General features: G+C 36.9%; 1 protein-coding gene across 11 annotated transcripts in view; it reads left to right on the forward strand.

Annotated features, from left to right (window-relative positions):
- Positions 1 to 25,350, forward strand: part of ITSN2 (intersectin 2) — a 161,299-nt gene that overhangs the window by 90,538 nt on the left and 45,411 nt on the right. For all 11 annotated transcript variants that reach the window (XM_019943133.3, XM_019943132.3, XM_019943139.3 and 8 more), the window contains 5 exons: positions 5,247 to 5,416; positions 5,723 to 5,867; positions 8,427 to 8,632; positions 10,828 to 10,892; positions 13,126 to 13,292. In XM_019943133.3, coding sequence (XP_019798692.1) covers positions 5,247 to 5,416; positions 5,723 to 5,867; positions 8,427 to 8,632; positions 10,828 to 10,892; positions 13,126 to 13,292 — 753 coding nt within the window. The remainder of the gene's footprint in view (positions 1 to 5,246; positions 5,417 to 5,722; positions 5,868 to 8,426; positions 8,633 to 10,827; positions 10,893 to 13,125; positions 13,293 to 25,350) is intronic.

Genomic DNA, 25,350 nt, shown 5'->3' on the forward strand with positions numbered 1-25,350 from the left:
AAATCAATTAGAATTATAAACGACAGGTATGAAATTGGTTAAAATTGACCCCTTACAGAGCCAACCTGGTCTAACTCTGAATAATAAATGATTGAGCCTTTTCTTCTTTAGAAGGTTGAAAACATTAGGAAATAGTATTAAAGAAATTTTGCTTTTAAAAGTTTGTAAGAAAAGGAGGAAGTGAGTGTTGAATGCTAGTACTCATACCTTTCAATGATTCCTTGCCTTTAGACCAAATATTTAAATCAGGTTTAGGTTGCATATTCCTCAGGGTTTATTATGTTCTTGCCTTCATTTTTAGTGCTCTGGATTAGCTATTTTAAACTAGTCTTAACTAGATCTACAGGATAATATTTTATAAATGGTTCCTTTGTTCTATTTCAGAACACCATTTTATGGTAATTAGATAGTTATGATACTATCTGTGTAATTAACCAAAGCAGCTTAGATTGAGGGATTTTTTAAATATCTCATTCATGATGTAATAAATAGCCAGACATATGGCATTAAAATGAGAATTATTTACCATAAACACAAATGAAGTTGCCTGATAATAAATCCATTTGTTATTAATTAAACTTTGAATCTGTTGTTTATCTAATTTAGAATAGTCTATTCAAGTTAACATTTGTTGAGTTTCTAGCCATGTGCCTACTGGGGATATATAAAAATGAATAAGGAAGGCAAAGTTTAGGAAGAAAAAAGAAATATGTATAATTGTACAAAATATAATGTGATATGTTTAGATTAACCATTTAAGGAAATAAAGTGCTATAGGAACCCAGAAGATGAAGCAATAACACAACCAAATAGCATTGGGGACATTTTCCCCAAGGATAGGATGGAGAAAGGGCTCAAAGTATTATGCTTTATACTTGTTTAGAGCTTTACAGTTTACTAAGCACTTTTATAAATATTCTTAATTTAATCCTCAGAATAACCTGGAGGAAGGTAGGGCAGGTATTTTCCCCCCAAATTTATGGATGAACAAACTGAGGCTTTAGATGATATTCATTACCTTACAGCAGATTACCAGCCAGGTGGCATGGCTAAGACTGAAACATGGTTCACTTAACTCCAAAGTCTGTGTTCTTTCCCCTAAACCCGACAAAATTCTGGCAGGAGGAATATCTTGAACAAAAACACTGAGCCTGGTGTGTTTAAAGAATGTCACATAACCACTTACCTAGAATATGGGACAAATATTAGGAGATGAAGCTAGAAAGGTAAGTTGGTACTTGACAAAGAAACCACAATTTCAGAGGCCTTGAATTCTACACTAAGAAGTTTGAACTTTGAAGAGCTTAAAACTAGAGAGATGGGATCTTCTAGGATAAAAATCGTGATGGATCTGCAGTGACTCAGCATAGAATAAAAGACATCAAGATTGGAAATGGAGAAGTAAATTTAATTTGCAGAAGACATGATTGTGTAGAAAATCCCATAGAATCTTAAAAAGAAAAAAAAAGCTACTAGAAGTAATAAGTGAGTTTAGCAAAGTTGCAGGAAACAAGATCAATATACAGAAATTAGTTGTATTTCTACATACAAGCAATGGATATTCAGAAATTGAAATTAAAAATAACATTTACAGTAACATACAAAATATGAAATGCTTAGATATAAAACTGACAAAAGATGTACAGGACCTGTTTATTGAAAATTACAAAGTATTGTTGAGAAAAATGGAAGACCTAAATAAATGGAAAGCTATACATGTTTATGGATTGGAAGACTCTGTATTGATAAGAAAGCAATTCTCCTCAAATTGTTCTATAGATTCAAGGCAGTTTCAATCAAACTCCCACCAGGCTTTTTTTTTTTTTAAGAATATAAGCTATGCAGTTTAATTGTATACATTGGTGTTAAGATTTTTGGTCTTATTACTTGCATATGTGATCTGTTTAACACTGTTTAAAACAGAAAATCATTGAGTAGCAATCAGATTTCAAAAAGTCTTCCAAGTACAGCCAGACAGTTGTCTATGTGATATGCTACATATGACAGCATAGAATGTACAATTATATTAGCACAGACTTCTTTTCCAAGGGGTATTTTCACACGTCTAATAGGTCTCGTGCACAAGATAACAGAAACAGCAATATCGGCGTCTCTCAATCACATTAAGTTCATCAGACATATTAAAAGGGTAGCCCTTTTTAATAGAGAATTTTATACATATTATATATTTTTTTAACATTTTTTTTTCTAAATTATCTCTGTTTTAGATAAATACAGAGCTTAGGAAATAATACTTAAATGAGGACAGTTTGGGCAAATCCTCAGGCTCTATCCTACAAGTGTTCCATTCAGGAAGATCTCAGTACTTCTTTTCCACTTTTTTGTAAAAATGTACAAGCTGATTCATAACCAAACCACTTTGGAAAAAGAACAAAATTGGAGATCTTATGCTACCTGATTATAAGGCTTATTATAAAAGTTATAGCAATAAGAATGGTGTAGTATTAGTATCTAGATTGGAAAATAGACAAGTGGAACAGAATAACTGGATCTACAACTGCATATTTATATAACTGATTTTTTATAAAGGTACAAAGGCAACTCAGTGGAGAAAGGATAGTCTTTTTTTTAATATATAAATTTATGTATTTATTTATTTTTGGCTGCATTGGGTCTTTGTTGCTGCGTAGACTTTCTCTAGTTGCGGCGAGCGGGGGCTACTCTTTGTTGAGGTGTGCGGGCTTCTCATTGCGGTGGCTTCTCTTGTTGTGGAACGCGGGCTCTAGGGCGCGTGGGCTTCAGTAGTTGTGGCTCTCGGGCTCTAGAGTGCAGGCTCAGCAGTTGTGGTGCATAGGCTTAGTTGCTCTGCGGCATGTGAGATCTTCCTGGACCAGAGCTCGAACCCATGTCCCCTGCATTGGCAGGCGGATTCTTACCCACTGCACCACCAGGGAAGTCCTAGTCTTTTCAAAAAAGCAAATGACATTGGAACATTTGGATATCCATATGCACAAAAATGAATTTTGATTTATTCCTTACAACATATATGAAAGTTAACTCAAAATAGATCAGAGGTAAATCCTGAAATGTAAAACCTAGAATTGTAGAACTTCTAGAAAAAGACATTGGAGAAAATCCTTACAGCTTTGGGCTGCTCAAGGGTTTCTTAGACTGTTAGATACAACATAGTACAAGGTTTCTTTTTAATAGAGAAGTTTCTATAATCGATTGTGATAATGGTTGCATAAGTGAATATACTAAAATCCATTGATTTGTGTACTTTAAATGGAAGGATTGTATGGTGAATTATATCTCAATAAAGTCATTATTATCAGTAAAATAAGTTAAACATGCATCTACCATATGAGCCAGCCCTGTCACTCCTAGATCTTTACTCGAGAGAATTGAAAGCATATGTCCATACAAAGACAAATGTTTATGGCAGCTTTATTTGTAATCGCCAGAAACTGGAAACAATTCAATCTTCCATCAGTAGGTAAACAGACAAATTGTGGTACATCATACAATGTAATATTACTCAACAATAAAATGAAATGAACTATTCACATTCACTACAACATGGATGGATCTCAAAATAATAAATAATAGGCCGAGTAAAAGTCAGACCCCCCAGAAAGGGATGTATATTGTGTGATTTTATTTATATAAAGTTCTAGAGCATGCAGACTAATTTATAATGACAAAAAGCAGACCAGTGTCTTCCTGGAGATGGGGTGTGGGTCAAGTGGAGGAGTGGGAGGGAGTGCTTTCAGTAGAGCAAAAGGAGACATTTTGGGTTGATAGATATGGTTATTATCTTGGTTGTGTGATTTTTCACAACTGTATACGTATGTCAAAACTTATCACATTTAATACCTTAAATGTGAAATTTATAATATGCTAATTACACCTCAAAAAAAGTGTTTTTAAAAATCCTAATGGATATGGAATCACCATACAAATTCTACATGATTTTGATAGGTAAAACACTGTCAAACCTATTTTAGAAAGGTTATCTAAAAAGTATAGAAAATGGAGTGGAGAACAGAGACATAGTTGGCATATTTATTCAATGAATTAAGCAAATATGTATTATGCTGGGCAATGGGTATCAATTAAAAGGCTCACAGACAAATGGAAGAGATACATGTAAATAAAGAATCACACAGTATGATAATGCATGCTATCTCATGACAGTATGTATGAGATAACTCTGACCTAGTTTGGGGGCAGTTAACAGAATCTTGAAGGATGAGTAAAGATTACGGTAATCTAGCTGTGAAATGAAAAAGGCCTGAAGTAGGTTAGGAGGGTAGGGTTGAAAAAAAAAATTCGAAAGAGCTTTTAGAAGCAAAATCAACACAGTTTGGATATGGAAGTGTAAGAGAGGTAAGAGCCAAAGATTTTTTTTTTTTACATCTTTATTGGAGTATAATTGCTTTACAATGGTGTGTTAGTTTCTGCTTTTATAACAAAGTGAATCAGTTATACATATACATATGTCCCCATATCTCTTCCCTCTTGCATCTCCCTCCCTCCCACCCTCCCTATCCAAAGATTTTTTATTTAGAATGACTAAGTCTTTGATGGTAAGAATAACAGAGATACAGGAATTTAGGAGAAGGAGTAGACTGGGGAAGAAAACAAGTTCAATCTTAGACTTGATTTGGAAGTTCTTGTGGATTGTGGATTATCCAGTTGAAGATATCTGGGAAGTAGTTGAAAGTACAGGCTTATCCCATTAGAAAAAAGAAGTCAGTTCTGCAAATATATCGTATAAAGAACTGATCACTATAGAAGTGAGTGGGCCTCTTCCAGAAGTGTATAGTATGAAGTAAGAGAGCCAGCGATAAAACTTGAGGTATCATCAGTGTTTAAAGGACAAAGGACCAAGAAGCGGAAGAAGGGGTGCTGTGAGGACAGAGGATGCCAGACTGTAGGAGGGAAATGTCTGGGAGAAGAAATGAAACTATAAATCACCTCTGTGTTTTACCAGCTGGAAAATAGTATTCAGAAAAAGTTTTCTGTTTCTCCTAGAGAGTTCAAAAAGACTCTGATAGGAATGTAAACTATTTTTATGTATTAACTTGGATAAAATTAAAAATTTAAATTTAAAAAGGCACCTTGTCCATCATTAGAGTTAATAATCTGTAGAAAGTGCTTTAGCTGTTTAGTTAGACGGACTTAATTCTGAAAATTAGGCTGCCGGACAGTGGTCTGCATCTCTTTCCTTTGTAAATAAGTGGCTTTCTAACCACTGTTAACCCTACTTTTTGTTTCCATAGGTTGATGAAAAAACCATAGGAGAACCTGGTTGGCTTTATGGTAGTTTTCAAGGAAATTTTGGCTGGTTTCCATGCAACTATGTAGAAAAAATAACGTCTGAAAAATCTGTGTCGCCTAAGAAGGCCTTACTTCCTCCTACAGTGTCTTTATCTGCTACCTCAACTTCTGAGTAAGTTTTTAGCTAATAATGGAGTTCACACGTCTCTGCAAATGTGTGAACACCTAATATGTATTTGTGTCAACCTGCTACTTAATCATATTGTAATCTGCACTGGACTCTCTAAGAGTACCTTTTGTTCCAAATTTAATTCTGATGTTTAGTAAATAAAAACATGGGTCAGTAGTTCATAAATTTTTTTTTTTGCCCAAGTTGTGTTTCAACACAATGTATATTATATACAAATAGATAAATTGGTAGTACTTCATAAGATTCTGAACAATTAAGTATACTTTTGTCATATTGTTATATTTATAGATCACTTTCTTCAAATCAACCAGCATCAGTGACTGATTATCAAAACGTATCGTTTTCAAGCCTAACTGTTAACACATCATGGCAGAAAAAATCAGCTTTTACTCGCACTGTGTCCCCTGTATCTACATCACCTATTCACGGACAGGTATGTATCTTTAATTTTCTTGTGTTTTATTCTTTGACATTGCTCCTGGTTCACATAAAATAGAATAAAGATTTTTGTACAAGGCCATCATTTACTCATCTAACCAAAGTTTGTATCATTTAGTTTCTTTTCTTACCATTCATATGTGATACAAGGTTGAAGAAATTATTATTAGAGGTTTCCCAACAATTTATTCTCATAGTAGCAAGTTGCTACCAGCTAAGGTTTCTGAGCTCAAAATATCATTTTTACAAATCTGATTATAGTCTTAATTTGTAGTTATTGTAAGAAGAGCTTGGGCTTGGGGTTTTTTTGTTTGTGTTTTCCTTAAGTAAGTCATTTGTGTGAGAACTGTGTTATATATATGTTTAGCCTCTGGTTTGGATGTAACCGAGATGCCAGCATTGTTACGTTAACATTATTAAAAAGAAATCGCAGACTTCATCAGAATAGAGTCCTTCACTCAAAAAATGTTTATTGTGTGACCACAGGTTCCAGGCATTTATTATGTGCTAGAAATTTAATGGAAAAAAAAAAAAAAACCTCTGCCATTAAGAAGTCAATCTAATGAAGACAAACATATAAATAAATAACTGTATGAGAAGTGTTGTAATAAAGATATTTTATGAAATCTTGAGGGGTATAGGAGAGAGCATTTCAATTCAATCTGTGGGAATTGGAGCAGGCTTCACAATAGGTAAGGCATTTCAGTCGAACCTTCAAAAATGAGCAAGCTTTCACCAAACAAAGAAGGAAAGTTATTCCTGTGAAAGAACAATTTGGGAAAAGTCACTGAGGCATGTTAACAAGAGGAGTTTATAGGAAACAAGTATTGTTTATAGTGTGGCTAGAGTACAGGATTCATGAAGAAAGGGTTAAGTGAAGTTGGAGAGGTTGAGGTTTATTTGTGAAGCATTTAATACCATGCTAAGCAACTGGCAGTGGAAAGCCCATGAAGGTTTTTAAGAGGAGAGTTGAAGTGTATATTTTAGAAGGATAACTCTGGCAGTAGTATAGAGGCCAGATTGTGGAAGGAAGCAAAGGGAGGAGACCAACAAAGGGAGGATATTACAATAGCTAAGTAACAGATGATGTGAACCAGTAATGAAAATATATAGAAGAGGAGATGGACTTAAAAGAGTGTTAGGAGTCAGCATAAAATTGGCAATTCATTGAATGTGAAGAGTGAGGAAGAAGTTGGAGTTAAACATACCTCTTCAGGGTCTTTAGCTTGAGTAACTGAGAGGATGGCAGTACCGGAGGAGTGGTTTTGTGGGTTCTAAAAGTGATTACATTTCAGACGTGCAACTTAGGTATTTGTAGGAGGGACAACCTGCTGGGAAGGCCCAGCAGGCAGCTTGATTTACAAGTCTGGAGCTCAAAAGATAAAGTTATAATTAAGATACAGATTTGAGAAATCATAGGCATAAATAAGATTAGGGAAATCATGTAAAACAGGAAGGGAAGGAGACTGGACCAAAGAGGAGCCATCAATCACCAGAGAGTGAACTTCACGAACTGCAGGGGTTTTAGTGATGTCAGCACTGTTCAGAGATCAGAGAAGGTAAGGGTTTGCAAGAAGCTTTTGGCTCTGATGTTATCAATGATCTTGTCAAGAGATTCAGTATTGTGATGGTTACAGAAGCTAAATTAGAATGGACTGAGGGGTGAAATTGGAAAGCAAGTTTAAGACTGTTCTTTCTTTAAGGAAGTTAGAAGTAGAAGTAAGGGGACTTCCCTGGTGGTCCGGTGGTTAAGACTCCACACTCCCAATGCAGAGGGCCCAGGTTCAATCCCTGGTCAGGGAACTAGATCCCAAATGCCACAACCTAAGATCACACATGTAGCAACTAAGATCCCAGTACAGCCAAATAAATAAATAAATATTTTTTAAGAAGTAGAAGTAAATAGAGAAGTGGAAAGTTAAAGATTCAAGAGAGAAATCACAGTGTTACAAAATATTGTTAGAAGGTGGGAGGACATGATAGAAAGTTTAGAGCACAGGTGAAGAGGCTAGCCCTATCAACAAAATGAAAACACTACTTCCTCTGAGAGAAGAAGGAAAGAAAGAAGGATGAATAAGAATAAGAAGACGTTATGAAACAGAAAACAGAAAAGTGGAGGGAGGCCCATCACAACTGCATCTCCACTCCTAGTGGAATAAACAGAATCCACTGCAGTGAGGAGACTTTGGAAACTGGAGGAGAGAAAGGGTTCCCCTTTTCATTTGTTCTGTGATACATACTTGATGGATCTATGAGTACACTTCTTGCATACCCAGGGTTTACCTTCCATACCTGTGATACTTAGTGCCAAGATGTTTCCTTGAATGGTAGCTGTTGGGTCTTTAACTTCACAGAAGGCTATTCAGGTGGTTGTCTGTCATATATAATTTTAAGTTGGTTAGTAGATTAAGTCACCATTGATATTAAGTCACCACCACACCAAACTGGTCTGCTGTTTGAACAGTAAGTATGTTATATACTAGAAAACAAAAATCATGGCTACCATTGTGTTTTTTGTTTGTTTGTTTTTAATTTTGTGGTTTTGATTTCACAGGGACAGGTTGTAGAAAACCTAAAAGCGCAGGCCCTTTGTTCCTGGACTGCAAAGAAAGATAACCACTTGAACTTCTCAAAACATGACATCATTACTGTCTTGGAGCAGCAAGAAAATTGGTGGTTTGGGGAGGTGCATGGAGGAAGAGGATGGTTTCCAAAATCTTACGTCAAAATCATCCCTGGGAGTGAAGTCAGGCGGGAAGAGTAAGCATTTTTTTTTTTTTTTTTTTTGGGTGGTACGCGGGCCTCTCGCTGCTGTGGCCTCTCCCGTTGCGGAGCAACAGGCTCCGGACGCGCGGGCTCAGCGGCCATGGCTCACGGGCCCAGCCGCTCTGCGGCATGTGGGATCTTCCCGGACCGGGGCACAAACCCGTGTCCCCTGCATCGGCAGGCGGACTCTCAACCACTGCGCCACCAGGGAAGCCCAAGAGTAAGCATTTTTGTGTGTTTACATGAGGCGTGGATGTTGGTATTTTCACTGATGAGTCAGCCACAGTACAGTTGGCTGTGCAGGAAAATTAAAAGTTTATGCTTGAGTTTGATATCAGAAGGGTGATTCCTAGAGTAAAAAAATCATACCTCAGATGATTTGGTCCAATTTTTGAACATCTTTTAATCTAGTTATTTCAGATTCCTAAAGTTTTCAAAGTGCTTAAGATTTTAGATCTGTTGCTTTCTTTGTACTAACATCAGGTCAGTTAGAGAAGTTATTTTTCATTTCCTTTGGAGGTTTCTCCCTTATTATTTACTGTAAATTGTCAATATTTAGACAAATCAATACCAAGGGCCTCGCCTTTGCCAGAGTGAGGCGTTCCCATCTCTGGGCCTCCAGAGTTCCCTGAACATCACGTTTCTTACGGCTCATGACACACTGTGTTGTAGTTATTTACTTTCTTACCTATATCCCTTATTAGGTCATAAACTCCAGGAGGGTGGGATTCACGTCTTTTTTGTTCATTTTTCAGTTTTTCCATACCTAGTGTGATCTTAATGCATAGTAGCTGCTCAATCATATTTACTTAGTAAATGAGGAGAGAAGCGAATGAAAGGACAGTCAAATGAATGAACTTTTGCATGAACAAAAAACAAAACCAGATAAGGTCTCTGGCCTTTGTTTCCCAGTCTGTAAGGGAGTCAGGTCATCAAACATCTTTAATACAAACAAGTAAGTACTCTAATATAGCTGTGGGTAATTATCATTTGTGTTTTATATGGAAATTGATCTAAATAGAAAAGCAAAATGATTTATTGAAAAGGAACGGGGTCTTTGGAAATCAAGAGCCTTGAGTTCTGATTCTGCTATTTTTGCCAGACTGTATGGGGTAACCTGCTTGGTCTCTAGTTTTTTAATCGGTTGAATGAAAATAATAAACTAAAAAACCTTTAAAAATCCTTTCAGTGCTAAGGTTCTATACATCAATTTTCAGTTCAAATGCAGAACTTTACTTTTCAGACTGACATGGAATTTTAGATTTAGAGTGTGTAATAACAGGAACAACAATAATACGTAGCTGATGTGTATGCTGGCACTGTGCTAGACCCTTTATAGTAATTATCTTATTTAAACTCCATGACATTTTACAGAGAAGGAAAACTTAAACACAAAGGGATTAAGTTTAAATGCCTTAAAGGGCATTTCTTCTAACTTTTCATTCAATTACTGATCTTTTCTAACAGATAAGGCATGCAACTCGAAATGCTGCGGTAATGGAGAATTCAGCAAGGCAGTCCATTCAGTGTGCCCATGAGTTGTAGTAAGGGTCCCCTCTGTTAACCTATAAACTGCTTCACTATACAATTTACTCACAGGTCCTGGGGAGCCCTGATGTATTCTACAGATGTCTAGTTCTTAAAATGCCACAGTTTTCCAGATTTTTGAAAACAGTTTCCTGGGTTAAGTTGGAAATAAAAGCTATGTATGTTCCAAAATGTAAAAATAAAGTTCTGTTATTTTTACATATTTTTAAATGTACCGTGCTCTAAACAAGTAGTAAAATTTATATACTGCCCTTATTTTTCTCTAAACCAAGCCAAGTCCCATGTGTGCTTTACCAAATAACTGCCCATTTACCAATGCCTCATGTCTTTTAAGTTACTTTAGAAAGGCAAAATATCTCACATTTGAAAAACTATTTATAAATCATATTGAAATTACCTCAGTAGATTTAAAAAAATTAAGTCGTTTGTAAGTAGGCAGTTCTTAATCCACTAGGATTTTGCATATGAGGGTATTTCTAGCCTGTGTACTGAGACAATATTTCAATTAATTTTAGCCCTTAAAAAGAATGCACTGCTAAAACCTCCTGTTTTCATCAAATCACCTTTTTTATTTACTTGTTGATGTCTTTTTTTTGTTATTTTATTATTTTTTTTAATCTGCTTGTGTGTATATTTGGCAGACCAGAAGCTTTGTATGCAGCTGTAAACAAGAAACCTACCTCTGCAGCCTCTACAGTGGGAGAAGGTGAGCTTTTGGCGATTTATAAATTAGATGGAAGTCAAATTAGCTACTGACTTCCCACAGTTGTTACTCTCCTTACTTCTGTGTCTTCAGTGTTAAAGTGAGGTTAGGAAAACCTGCTCCCGCTCTATTTCACATGAATATTGAGGATATAAAAAATATATAGCTGAAAATACTTGACGCTTTTAGAAAATCAGTACTATAAAAATTCAGCATAGACTGCCTCAATAAATAAGATCATAGATAAGTGTTGCAATGAGATAACATGAAGTCTTTTGTTTTCCTTTTATTATATATCTAGATTATAGATGTTTAGAATATAAGGAAATTTCAGTACATTTAGTTGTTTATGAATTGCACTTGTTTGTTTGTTTGTTTGTTTTTGGCCTTACTGCGCGGCTTGTGGGATTTTTAGTTCCCTGACCAGGGATTGAACCCGGACCCTCAGCAGTGAGAGTGTGGAGTCCTAACCACTGGACTGCCAGGGAATTCCCTGAATTGCATTTTCTTTTCTTTTCTTTTTTTTTGCGGTACGCGGGCCTCTCACTGTTGTGGCCTCTCCCGTTGTGGAGCACAGGCTCCGGACGCACAGGCCCAGCGGCCATGGCTCACGGGCCCAGCCGCTCCGCTGCATGTGGGACCCTCCTGGACCAGGGCACAAACCCGTGTCCCCTGCATCGGCAGGCGGACTCCCAACCACTGCACCACCAGGGAAGCCCCCTGAATTGCATTTTAATTACAGTGTACCATATAAATCATTAAGTAGGATTTGAAATCAAGATACACTTTAATCATAAATATTACAAAGAATTTTTTTATTGCCCTTTGGGTTGTTTGAGTATCTTAATTTTGATATTGTGCTGAAAAATGTCCACCCTTATTTCAGACAGTATTGTTATTTAATAGTTGTGTAGGTTTATAAATGAATTATATATTCACTGTAAAATTAGTTGAACAGTTTAAGTACATTTTGTTTATATTGCTCAAGAAAATCAGCTTAATGGTAAATTAAACAGTTTATTCAGTATCTACTACATTAGAGATTGTATGCTAGAGCCTGAAATATACACGGATGAATAAAATAGTTTCCCAAGTGCTCACAGTAAAATGGGAAGGCTAGGCATGTAATTGTAATAAATTCTATAATGAATGAACAAAAACATAATTTTGAGTAGGACCTGTGAATCCACAGAGGTGGCCACGTTGAATCATCTTAAACAATGAGTAAGTTCTTGCTTAGTGACGAAGAGAACGCTTGGTGGACAGAGGGAAAGGTATGAGCCAGGGCTCAGCTGTGAAAGGTTAGGGAACTCGAGTCACCAGCAAGGCTGCAACCAGAGGTTTACTGTGGAATAACTGCAGTGGAATGATCCTAGGAAAGTGGTAAGGAGCATTTTGGAAAGGACCTGGCTTGTTGCAACATACCTTAATCTTGTAAGCATTTTTCATCTTCTTAAGTCAGCTAAATTGAATAATATGGAAATGTGGATAGTAAATAGTTTCCGGATACTGGTTCTGGCCATCTCCAGTTATGATCTACTGAGCAAATTTCATGTCAACAAATACAAATAGTACTAGAAGAAAGAAAAAGAGACTTCTAAAACCTGGTCATTGACTGTTTCTTCTAAGTACTAGTAATCATCTGAACAAAAAAACAAAGCCAGTATAAAAACTTAGACATTTCCCATAAGGTTATTCATGAACAAATATTTATTGAGCATCTATTCTGTGCCAAGCACTGTGCTAGGAGCTGGGCCATTGTGATGGAAATTGGCCTCTAGTACTGATGTCAGCTGAATAGTGGGCATTTCCATAACTGTATGTAAAAGAATTAAAGAGAAAAGAATTTAGCAGATTATATGTAAGAAGGTTAAAAAAACTTTTCATGTCTTGACTCTCTGTAAAGATACTGATATCTATTTGTAGTTTTGGGGTTATTCTCTGTGACATGTGATGATGATGGTGATGATCATGGTGATGACGATACGGTTGGGGAAAAAAGAAACCCTGTGATAAAGTTTTATGTTCAGTCAAAGACGTAATCTTTTTCTAAGAAATTATTAAATAATTACTTCATTCCATTTTCTACCTTAACATCTCTTTACATTAAGTTTCCTTAAGTCACAAGGGCTTTTACAGTAAAATTAGTCAAGATCTTGGAGATCAACAGTTGTTTTTTTTTTACTTCTGTAATCTTGCAACCAAAACTAGTTTCTTTTTGCTTTGTTTCCTACAGAGTATATTGCACTTTATCCGTATTCAAGTGCAGAACCTGGAGATTTGACTTTCACTGAAGGTGAAGAAATATTGGTGACCCAGAAAGATGGAGAATGGTGGACAGGAAGTATCGGAGATAGAACTGGAATTTTTCCATCAAATTACGTCAAACCAAAAGATCACGAGGTAGAGTTAGTTTGATACAGAAACAGAAGCATTCCGTTCCTGTTGATCAGGGTTCATATTTAAAACAGATGCATGTATATGGTTTTGGTCAGGCTGCTTTGGTTACAAGGAAGCCACTTAAGGTAGCTTCAGTAAAATGTAGTTTATTATAGGGATCCTGTTAGAGAGATGAGGGCAAAACTATTTCTATGAAATTCCAAGGACAAAAGCCATAGATAGGGCTGGGCCTTATGATAACTGAAGTTAGGGAATGGTCTGGATTCATGGAGGCTTACAAGGGACCGCCTTGAAGAAGTCTGTAAATCTTTAAGGCTCTGACATGAATGTGACCCAGCCCACACTCTGAGTTCCTGCTGCGTTTCATCCCACCACTAGTATGATATAGTGTAGCAGTTCTCAGACTTTTTGGTTTCAGGAACTTTTTACATTCTTAAAAATTATTAGGGACTCCAAAGTTTCTGAAAATATATGGATTATATCTAGCAATACTTTCCATATTAGAAATTAAAACAGAAATTTTAAAAATATTTATTAATTCATTTTGAAATAACAAAATTAAACCCATTATATGATGACATAACTTGCTTTTTAAATTTTTTTTTCTGTTTTTTTAAAATTTATATTCTCTTGCACATAAAAGTCATAAGCACATATGTATAAATATATTTTTTTCCTCATTTTAAGAACCTATCCCACTTTATTTTTTATTTATTTTTTTGTATATGTCCAATGAACGTTTATTATTACTATTATTATCATTACTGTTACCACTGCTTCTCCCCTTTTAGGAATACAGGGAGAGAGGAAGTGTGCATGTAGTGTGCATGTATACTTCCGACAGACAATTTGAGATTTAGAAGCCTCTGGAGCAGTAGTTCTTAAACTTTTCTAACTCAGAGAGGCTGGTGAAAATTACAACCTCTCCTTGAATAAATTCACCTACACACAAAATATTGTACACAGTTTTGCGAGTGGGATAAGGACCCTTAGAAGGGATAAGCCCTTTTAGCATAAACTCTAGACTTCCCAGGGTGGTGGGACAAGGAGCCAGATGCAGTTCTATAGACAGTGTTTACAAGCACTACATTACGTGTGGAGAGAGAACGCAGACACATTTAAAACAGACTTTAAAATAGCCACTGAACTCATGTAGCCAACATTCAACAGAGTAATAATTAACATGTGTCCAAGCCTCTGTTGAACATTCTGGAAAATGCAAAGATCTATAAGACTCTAGACGTCAGGGTCTCAGATTCTTGTGGTGGAGAAGTACTAGACCAGAGTCATGTTTAAGGTCCAGGGGCATGGAGCCAGGAGCCAGCTTGCTGGAAGTGGCGACTGAGTGGCTACACTCATTACTGTAAAGCTAATGATGAATTAAAAACATTTACTGAGCTGCTGCAGTCGATAAAAGCCCCAATTAAGGCACCATTAAGGGACTTAACCGCGTAATGGTGGGGAAGCATTCCTGAAAAGGTTTAATGATCTCAGATCCTGACATAGCCGGGAAGTCATTAGTCATTAATGCCACGTCTAGATCTTGATTATGAAGTTCTCTATAAGAAAACACTTGGCAATATAATAGCACACAAGATTATACCTGATTTGTTACAGAGAGCAAGATATACCTTTTCAAACGTGTTTTTAAATCTCTTATGTGTTCAGGTAAGAAAAGTGGCCAATTATGAGCAGAAACTGCCTAGTGAAAATCCATAGCATGATCGCATGCCAATTAGATAAGCAATACCACTCAAGTAATAATAGTAATAATATAGTAATAATATTTCCATTATAATAATAATGGAAATACAAAATGGAACATGGTATTGTACTAATTAATAAGACTGTGACTGTACCTATAAAGTAATTTGATTAATTCCCAGTGTAATGTGTGGAAACTCCTTTAACATAAAGCTACATTGAATCTAGAGAAAATTAAGCAGGTAGAGTCTCTGCCTTCTTAAGTATTCATGCACTTACTCGTTCATTCAACAGCTGTTCACTGAGAGCATCTGTGTAAGGCTTGGTCGGGGGCATTGGGAAACAGGTGAACAAAGCAGTCAAGGTACTCATGAAAGATACAGTCCAAATAAATGATGATCGACTGTGATAAGTACAGTGAAGGAACAAACATGGTGCAGGTAACAACAGACTGAAGATCTTTTAAGATGAGGTGGGCAAGGGAAGGCCTCTGAGGAGCTGGTTCAACAAAGACCTGAACTGTAAGGAGGCCAGTCTTGAAAAGGCAAAGCAGGGGAAGAAACGAGGGGTGGAACTTCTTGGCTGTTTAGCATCTGAATTCCTTTCCTGAATTCCTTCCCAAGGTGTGAGTCTTGGTAAGGGGCAGGCTTCTCCAAAGCCCACCTACTCACTTTCCTAGCCTTCCTTGCAGTTAGAGTGTGGGAACATGACCCAGGCTTGGTCAAAGTCATCTGTCCAAGGCAGTGAATCAGGAACTAGTGATACCAAAAAGCATAGCTGAGAATTTCTTTTGGTGGCAATGAGTGTGGTAGCAACATTCAGTTTTTGGAGCAGTGATTCCAGGATATCCTTGTCTAAGGGAGCATTGCATTCAGAGGCAAAGGCAACAGAGCCCTCTTCGGGCTGGTTCTGGGTGTGATTTTGCCTGAAGTTGTTTGTCCAGCTTTGCTTTGTCTCTTCCTAATCTCCAGACCTCGTATTGCAGCCTTCCTGGAAATTCTGTGAGCCACCCAATACACTCCATTTCTCTTAGGCTTAAATCAGCCAGAGTCGGTTTCTGATGATTCCATCTAAAAATCCTGATAGACTGGAGTACATTGCAGGTAGATGCATATGCAATAGCCCTAAGGTGGGAGGAGAGGGAGAGAGAGCTTGGAGGAACTGAGAAAAACCCTGAGTGGCAGCATTAGAGAAAAGGTAGCAAGTGAATAAGATGGCTGCAGCCGGCGAGCCAGGCAAGAGGCAGAGCAAGCAGGTGTGCGTAGCAGAAGCCGGAAATGTGCTGGGCCTAGCCTTTTCTCAGGGACACTCAACTAGCTCCCGTGTCCTGATGGGATGTGTCTCTACTGGTCTCTGAGGGCTCTGAGGCAGCGCTGAAGGGTTCTGGTTGCGTGGTTGCCACTCTGCTGTGCCAAGGAATTCCAGACTGTTCTCTACTGAGAAGGCTAAGCCTGAACTTGTCATTTCCTGCTCTGTGAGATCGCTCTCTCTTTCTCTCGTTTAAGTACCAAGATATGTATCTCTAAAGGCATTTATAGCATTAATTTGGTTATATGTTTTTGAGTGTCATATCCATCATCAGACACTAGCTAACTCCCTGGGGTCACAGTGGGGAGGTGGGATGATTGCATGCCTTGGATTAAGACAGATCTGGATTTTATCTCAGACAAGTTGCTTCACTTCTCTGAACCACAGTTTTCTCATTTGAAAAATGAGGATAGTAGTACCTCATTGAGGATTACATGCCCTGTAAGTTACTATACAGTGCCTACCACGTAGTAGGCACTCTGTTATACTAGTCCTTTGTTCCTTAGTATTTCATGGAATTGAATAGACTCTTCTGCAGCTAGGAAAACAATATAAAATCCTTGCTTTCGTGCTTACCTTATTGTAAAGTGCTAATTTAGAATAAAGTACCTTACATTGCTTTCTTAGTTCAGAATTTGATCATGAAAATTTCCTTTTTCTTAAAAATTCCCTAAAGAGTTATTGCTATTTATTCAGCTCACTCCAGCAAAATTACTACCCCCCCCAAAAAAAGACCATTTTTCCCCTTCTAACATCCTTATATTAATGATGTAGACTACAATTAAAACACTGCATCCAAAACCAGAAGGTAGATTTTGTTATTCTTGAGAAACAGAGGAAGATATTACTCAAGTCCTGATTGTCTTAGCCAAAATATTCCCTTATGTAATATTCCTTGGGCTTGAGTCTTTTTCATTTTAATAACTTGAAATCATAGATGTTCTATAGGTTTGTCATTGATTGACCAAATACGTAACTCAGCTCTGAAGATATTAAAAACTTTAAAACATCACAAAACAAAAATCCTAGAGCCTCCCAAACCCCTTGCTTACTGACTTGAACACCGTAATTTAATCTAATGAATTGACAGTCTTAGAATCCTTTTCTTTCCTCCTTGGCTGCTGGTCTTTTTTTTTTTTTTTTTGAATTTTATTTATTATTTTTATAAATAAATATAAATAATAAGCAGGTTCTTATTAGTTATCCATTTTATACATATTAGTGTATACATGTCAATCCCAATCTCCTAATTCATCATACCACCACCACTTGCCCCCCTTGTTGTCCATACGTTTGTTCTCTACATCTGTGTCTCTATTTCTGCCCTGAACACTGGTTCATCTGTACCATTTTTCTAAGTTCCACATATATGCATTAATATATGATATTTGTTTTTCTCTTTCTGACTTACTTCACTCTGTTTGACAGTCTCTAGATCCATCCATGTCTCAACAAATAACCCAATTTCGTTCCTTTTTATGGCTGAGTAATATTCCATTGTATATATGTACCACATCTTCTTTATCCATTCATCTGTTGATGGGCATGTAGGTTGCTTCCATGACCTGGGTATTGTAAATAGAGCTGCAATGAACATTGAGATGCATGTGTCTTTTTGAATTATGGTTTTCTCAGAGTATATGCCCAGTAGTGGGATTGCTGGATCATATGGTAATTCTGTTTTTAGTTGCTTAAGGAACCTCCATACTGTTCTCCATAGTGGCTGTATCAGTTTACATTCCCACCAACAGTGCAAGAGGGTTCCCTTTTCTCCACACCCTCTCCAGCATTTGCTGTTTGTAGATTTTCTGGTGATGCCCATTCTAACTGGTGTGAGGTATTACCTCATTGTAGTTTTGATTTGCATTTCTCTAATAATCAGTGAGGTTGAGCAGCTTTTCACATGCCTCTTGGCCATCTGTATGTCTTCTTTGGAGAAATGTCTATTTAGGTCTTCTGGCCATTTTTGGATTGGGTTGTTGCTTTTTTAGTATTGAGCTGCGTGAGCTGTTTATATATTTTGGAGGTTAATCCTTTGTCTGTTGATTCGTTTGCAAATATTTTCTCCCATTCTAAGGGTTGTCCTTTCATCTTGTTTATGATTTCCTTTGCTATGCAAAAACTTTGAAGTTTCATTAGGTCCCATTTGTTTATTTTTGTTTTTATTTCCATTACTCTAGGAGGTGGATCAAAAAAGATCTTGCTATGATTGATGTCAAAGAGTGTTACTCCTATGTTTTCCTCTAAGAGTTTTATAATGTCCAGTCTTACATTTAGGTCTCTAATCCATTTTGAGTTTATTTTTGTGTGTGATGTTAGGGAGTGTTCTAATTTCATTCATTTACATGTAGTTGTCCAGTTTTCCCAGTACCACTTATTGAAGAGACTGTCTTTTCTCCATTGTATATCCTTGTCTCCTTTGTCATAGATTAGTTGACCATACATGCGTGGGTTTGTCTCTGGGCTTTCTATCCTGCTCCATTGATCTATATTTCTGTTTTTGTGCCAGTACCATATTGTCTTGATTACTATAGCTTTGTAGTATAGTCTGAAGTCAGGGAGTCTGATTCCTCCAGCTCTGCTTTTTTCCCTCAAGACTGCTTTGGCTTTTCGGGGTATTTGTGTCTCCATACAAATTTTAAGATTTTTTGTTCTATTTCTGTAAAAAATGCCATTGGTAATTTGATAGGGATTGCATTGAATCTGTAGATTGCTTTGGGTAGTATAGTCATTTTCACAATATTGATTCTTACAATCCAAGAACATGGTATATCTCTCCATCTGTTTGTATCATCTTTAATTTCTTTCCTCAGTGTCTTATAGTTTTCTGCATACAGGTCTTTTGTCTCCCTAGGTAGGTTTATTCCTGGGTATTTTATTCTTTTTGTTGCAGTGGTAAATGGGAGTGTTTCCTTAATTTCTCTTTCAGATTTTTCATCATTAGTATATAGGAATGCAAGAGATTTCTATTCATTAATTGTGTATCCTGCAACTTTACCAGATTCATTGATTAGCTCTAGTAGTTTTCTGGTGGCATCTTTAGGATTCTCTATGTATAGTATCATGTCATCTGCAAACAGTCAGTTTTACCTCTTCTTTTCCAATTTGTATTCCCTTTATTTCTTTTTCTTCTCTGATTGCCGTGTCCAAAACTGTGTTGAATAATAGTGGTGAGAGTGGACATCCTTGTCTTGTTCCTGATCTTAGAGGAAATGCTTTCAGTTTTTCACCATTAAGAATGACGTTTGCTGTGGGTTTGTCATATATGGCCTTTATTATGTTGAGGTAGGTTCCCTTTATGCCCACTTTCTGGAGAGTTTTCTATCATAAATGGGTGTTGAATTTTGTCAGAAGCTTTTTCTGCATCTATTGAGATGATCATACGGTTTTTCTTCTTCAGTTTGTTAATATGGTGTATCACATTGATTGATTTGCATATATTGAAGAATCCTTGCATCCCTGGGATAAATCCCACTTGATCATGGTGTATGATCCTTTTAATGTGTTGTTGGATTCTGTTTACTAGTATTTTGTGGAGGATTTTTGCATCTATATTCATGAGTGATCTTGGTCTGTAATTTTCTTTTTTTGTAGTATTTTTTTCTGGTTTTTGTATCAGGGTGATGGTGGCCTCACATAATGAGTTTGGGAGTGTTCCTTCCTCCGCAGTTTTTTGGAAGAGTTTGAGAAGGTTGGGTGTTAGCTCTTCTCTAAATGTTTGATAGAATTAACTTGTAAAGCCATCTGGTCCTGGACTTCTGTTTGTTGGAAGAATTTTAATCACAGTTTCAATTTTGTTACTTGTGATTGGTCTGTTCATATTTTCTATTTCTTCCTGGTTCAGTCTTGAAAGGTTGTACCTTTCTAAGAATTTGTCCATTTCTTCCAGGTTGTCCATTTTATTGGCATACTTTGTATTTCTGCAGTGTCTGTTGTAACTTCTCCTTTTTCATTTCTAATTTTATTGATTTGAGTCCTCTCCCTCTTTTACTGATGGGTCTGGCTAATGGTTTATCAATTTTGTTTATCTTCTGAAAGAACCAGCTTTTAGTTTTATTGATCTTTGCTATTGTTTTCTTTGTTTCTATTTCATTTATTTCTGCTCTGATCTTTATGATTTCTTTCCTTCCACTAACTTTGGGTTTTGTTTCTTCTTCTTTCTCTAGTTCCTTTAGGTGTAAGGTTAGATTGTTTATTTGAGATTTTTCTTGTTTCTTGAGGTAGGATTGTATAGTTATAAACTTCCCTCTTAGAACTGCTTTTGCTGCATCCCATAGGTTTTCTTTTTTGTGGTGTTTTTACATCTTCATTGGAGTATAATTGCTTTACAATGGTGTGTTAGTTTCTGCTTTATAACAAAGTGAATCAGTTATGCATATACATATGTTCTCATATCTCTTCCCTCTTGCGTCTCCCTCCCTCCCACCCTCCCTATCCCACCCCTCCAGGCAGTCACAAAGCACCGAGCTGATCTCCCTGTGCTATGCGGCTGCCATCCCATAGGTTTTGGATCATCGTGTTTTCGTTGTCATTTGTTTCTAGGTATTTTTTGATTTCCTCTTTGATTTCTTCAGTGATCTCTTGGTTATTTAGTAACGTATTGTTTAGCCTCCATGTGTTTGTGTTTTTTACGTTTTTTTTCCCTGTAATTGATTTCTAATCTCATAGCGTTGTGGTCAGAAAAGATGCTTGATATGATTTCAATTTTCTTAAATTTACTGAGGCTTGATTTGTGACCCAAGATGTGATCTGTCCTGGAGAATGTTCTATGTGCACTTGAGAAGAAAGTGTAATCTGCTGTTTTTGGATGGAATGTCCTGTAAATATCAATTAAATCTATCTGGTCTATTGTGTCATTTAAAGCTTGTGTTCCCTTATTAATTTTCTGTTTGGATGATCTGTCCATTGGTGTAAGTGAGGTGTTGAAGTCCCCCACTATTGCTGTGTTACTGTCGATTTCCTCTTTTATAGCTGTTAGCAGTTGCCTTATGTATTGAGGTGCTCCTATGTTGGGTGCATATGTATTTATAATTGTTATATCTTCTCCTTGGATTGATCCCTTCATCATTATGTAGTGTCCTTCCTTGTCTCTTGTAACATTCTTTATTTTAAAGTCTATTTTACCTGATAGGAGGATTGCTATTCCAGCTTAATTGATTTCCATTTGCATGAAATATCTTTTTCCATCCCCTCACTTTCAGTGTGTATGTGTCCCTAGGTCTGAAGTGGGTCTCTTGTAGACAACATATATGGGTCTTGTTTTTGTATCCATTCAGCAAGCCTGTGTCTTTAGGTTGGAGCATTTGATCCGTTCACATTTAAGGTAATTATCGATATGTATGTTCCTGTTACCATTTTCTTAATAGTTTTGGGCTTGTTTTCGTAGGTCCTTTTCTTCTGTTGTGTTTCCCACTTAGAGAAGTTCCTTTAGCATTTGTTGTAGAGCTGGTTTGGTGGTGCTGAATTCTCTTGGCTTTTGCTTGTCTGTAAAGCTTTTGATTTCTCCATCAAATCTGAATGAGATCCTTGCCGCATAGAGTAATCTTGGTTGTAGGTTCTTCCCTTTCATCACTTTAAGTATATCATGCCACTCCCTTCTAGCTTGTAGAGTTTCTGCTGAGAAATCAGCTGTTAACCTTATGGGAGTTCCCTTGTATATTATTTGTCGTTTTTCCCTTGCTGCTTTCAATAATTTTTCTTTGTCTTTAATTTTTGCCAATTTTTTTTTTTTTTTTAATTTTTGCCAATTTGATTACTATGTGTCTCAGAGTGTTTCGCCTTGGGTTTATCCTGTATGGGACTCTCTGTGCTTCCTGGACTTGGGTGGCTATTTCCTTTCCCATGTTAGGGAAGTTTTCGACTATAATCTCTTCAAATGTTTCCTCGGGTCCTTTCTCTCTCTCTTCTCCTTCTGGGCCCCGTATAATGCGAATGTTGTTGCATTTAGTGTTGTCTCAGAGGTCTCTTAGGCTGTTTTCAGTTCTTTTCATTCTTTTTTCTTTATTCTGTTCAGCAGCAGTGAATTCCAACATTCTGTCTTCCAGGTCACCTATCCGTTCTTCTGCCTCAGTTATTCTGCTGTTGATTCCTTCTAGTGTAGTTTTCTTTTCAGTTATTGTATTGTTCATCCCTGTTTGTTTGTTCTTTAATTCTCCTAGGTCTTTGTTAAACATTTCTTGCATCTTCTCGATCTTTGCCTCCATTCTTTTTCTGAGGTCCTGGATCATCTTCACTATCATTATTCTGAATTCTTTTTCTGGAAAGTTGCCTATCTCCACTTCATTTAGTTGTTTTTCTAGGGTTTTATCTTGCTCCTTCATCTGGTATATAGCCCTCTGCGTTTTCATCTTGTCTATCTTTCTGTGAATGTGGTTTTTTGTTCCACAGCCTGCAGGATTGTCTTTATTTTATTTATTTATTTATTTTTGGCTGTGTTGGGTCTTCGTTGCTGCACGTGGGCTTTCTCTAGTTGCGGTGAGCGGGGGCTACTCTTCATTTGCGGTGTGTGGTCTTCTCATTGTGGTGGCTTCTCTTGTTGCAGAGCACAGGCCCTAGGCACACGGACTTCAGTTGTTGTGGCTCATGGGCTCTCGAGTGCAGGCTCAATAGTTGTGGTGCATGGGCTTAGTTGCTCCGAGGCATGTGGGATCTTCCTGGACTAGAGATCAAACCCACGTCCCCTGCATTGGCAGGCAGATTCTTATCCACTGCACCATCAGGGAAGCCCCAAATAACATGCTTTTAATGAAAAACAACTATGTATTCCTCCCTCACCAAAAAAGTTTAGTGAAAAGAATGGTATATTCTTTTGGTTGAAGTATATGAAGAAAATTCACCCTCAGGCATATATGAGAGGAAACAGAAATGTGTTAATAACATTTGCAGATATCTGCAGATACTCTTCTTTGATAGTACTACATCAAAACTTGAGAACTAGATTGTTGTAGGTTGGTTGTTGCAACATGGAATCTGAAGCCATATCAGTGAACATTTCTTACTGTAACATTAAATTCACCAGTCTGTTTTGCACACTGAATATGGTAACACCATTCATTGGTCATTTGGGAAATATTGAATCACTGAATTATGCAAATATTCCCCATATTGCTACATTTCATCATATAATATTAAGAAAATCACATTTGTGGCTGAAAGACTGAAACATAAGACATGACACCATAAAACTCCTTGAAGAGATCACAGGCGAAACATTCTCTGACATTAATCATACCAATATTTTCTTAGGTCAGTCTCCCAAAGCAATAAAGATAAAAACAAAAATAAACAAATGGGACCTAATCCACCTTACAGACTTTTGCACAGCAAGGGAAACCATAAACAAAATGAAAAGACAACCTACAGAATGGCAGAAAATATTTGCAAACAGTTCAACAGAAAAGGGCTTAATTTCCAATATATACAAACAGCTCATACAACTCAACAACAACAAAAAACAAACAATCAGAAAATGGGGAGAAGACTTAAATAGACATTTCTCCAAAGAAGAAATACAGATGGCCAATACGCACATGAAAACATGCTCAGCATTGCTAATTATTAAAGAATTGCAAATCAAAACTGCAATGAAGTACCACTTTACACTGGTCAGAATGGCCATCATTAAAAAGTCTACAGGTAACAAATTCTGAAGAGGTTGTGGAGAAAATGGAACCCTCCTACACTGTTGGTGGGAATGTAAATTGATTCAGCCACTATGGAGAACAGTATGGGGAGGTTCCTCAGAAAACTAAAAATCGAATTACCATATGATCCTGCAACCCCACTCCTGGGCATATATCCAGACAAAACTATAATTCAAAAAGATACATGCAGGGGGAGGGATAAATTGGGAGATTGGGATTGACATATACACACTACTATATATAAAATAGACAACTAATAAGGACCTCCTGGGAACAGGGGACTCTACTCAATACTCTGTAATGACCTATATGGGAAAAGAATGTAAAAAAAAAAAAGATGTATGTATATGTGTAACTGATTCACTTTGCTGTACAGCAGAAACTAACACAACATTGTAAATCAACTATACTCCAATAAAAATTAAAAGAAAAAAGATACATGCACCCTTGTGTTCATAGCAGCACTGTTCACAATGGGTAAGACATGGCAGCAACCTAAATGTCCATCAGCAGATGAATGGATAAAAATATGTGGCATATATACATATATATATATGTATGTATGTATGTATGTATGGAATGGGATTCTACTCAGTCATAAAAAAGAATGGAATAATGCCATTTGCAGCAACATGGATGCAACTAGAGATTATCATACTAAGTGAAGTAAGTCAGAAAGAGAAAGATAAATACCATATGGTATCATTTATATGTGGAATCTAAAATGTAACACAAATGAACCTATCTATGAAACAGAAACAGACTCACAGACATAGAGAACAGACTTGTGGTTGCCAAAGGGGAGGGGGTTGCAGGAGGGATGGAGTTAGGAGGTCGGGGTTAGCAGATGTAAGCCACTGTATATAGAGTAGATACATAACAAGGTCCTACTGTATAGCACAGGGAACTGTATTCAATATCCTATGATAGGGACTTCCCTGGTGGCACAGTGGTTAAGAATCCACCTGCCAATGCAGGGGACACGGGTTCGAGCCCTGGTCCGGGAAGATCCCACATGCCACGGAGCAACTAAGCCCGTGCACCACAACTACTAAGCCTGTGCTCTAGAGCCTGAGAGCCACAACTACTGAAGCCTGCGCGCCTAGACAAAGAGTAGCCCCACTTGCCGCCACTACAGAAAGCCTGCGCACAGCAAGGAAGACCCAACGCAGCCAAATAAATAAATAAAATTAATTAATTTTTTAAAAATCCTATGATAAACCATAATGGAAAAAATGTTAAAAAAAGAATATATATGTATAACTGAATCACTTTGCTGTACAACAGGAATGAACACAACATTGTAAATCAACCATACTTCACTAAAAAGTAAATCACATTTGTTAACATAGGAACGTCCTTAAGTACTTTGAAGTGGTCAAGCTCATGGTGGTAGATACCAGTTT

This window comes from Tursiops truncatus, chromosome 14 (assembly GCF_011762595.2).
Source record: "Tursiops truncatus isolate mTurTru1 chromosome 14, mTurTru1.mat.Y, whole genome shotgun sequence".
Classification (NCBI taxonomy): domain Eukaryota; kingdom Metazoa; phylum Chordata; class Mammalia; order Artiodactyla; family Delphinidae; genus Tursiops; species Tursiops truncatus.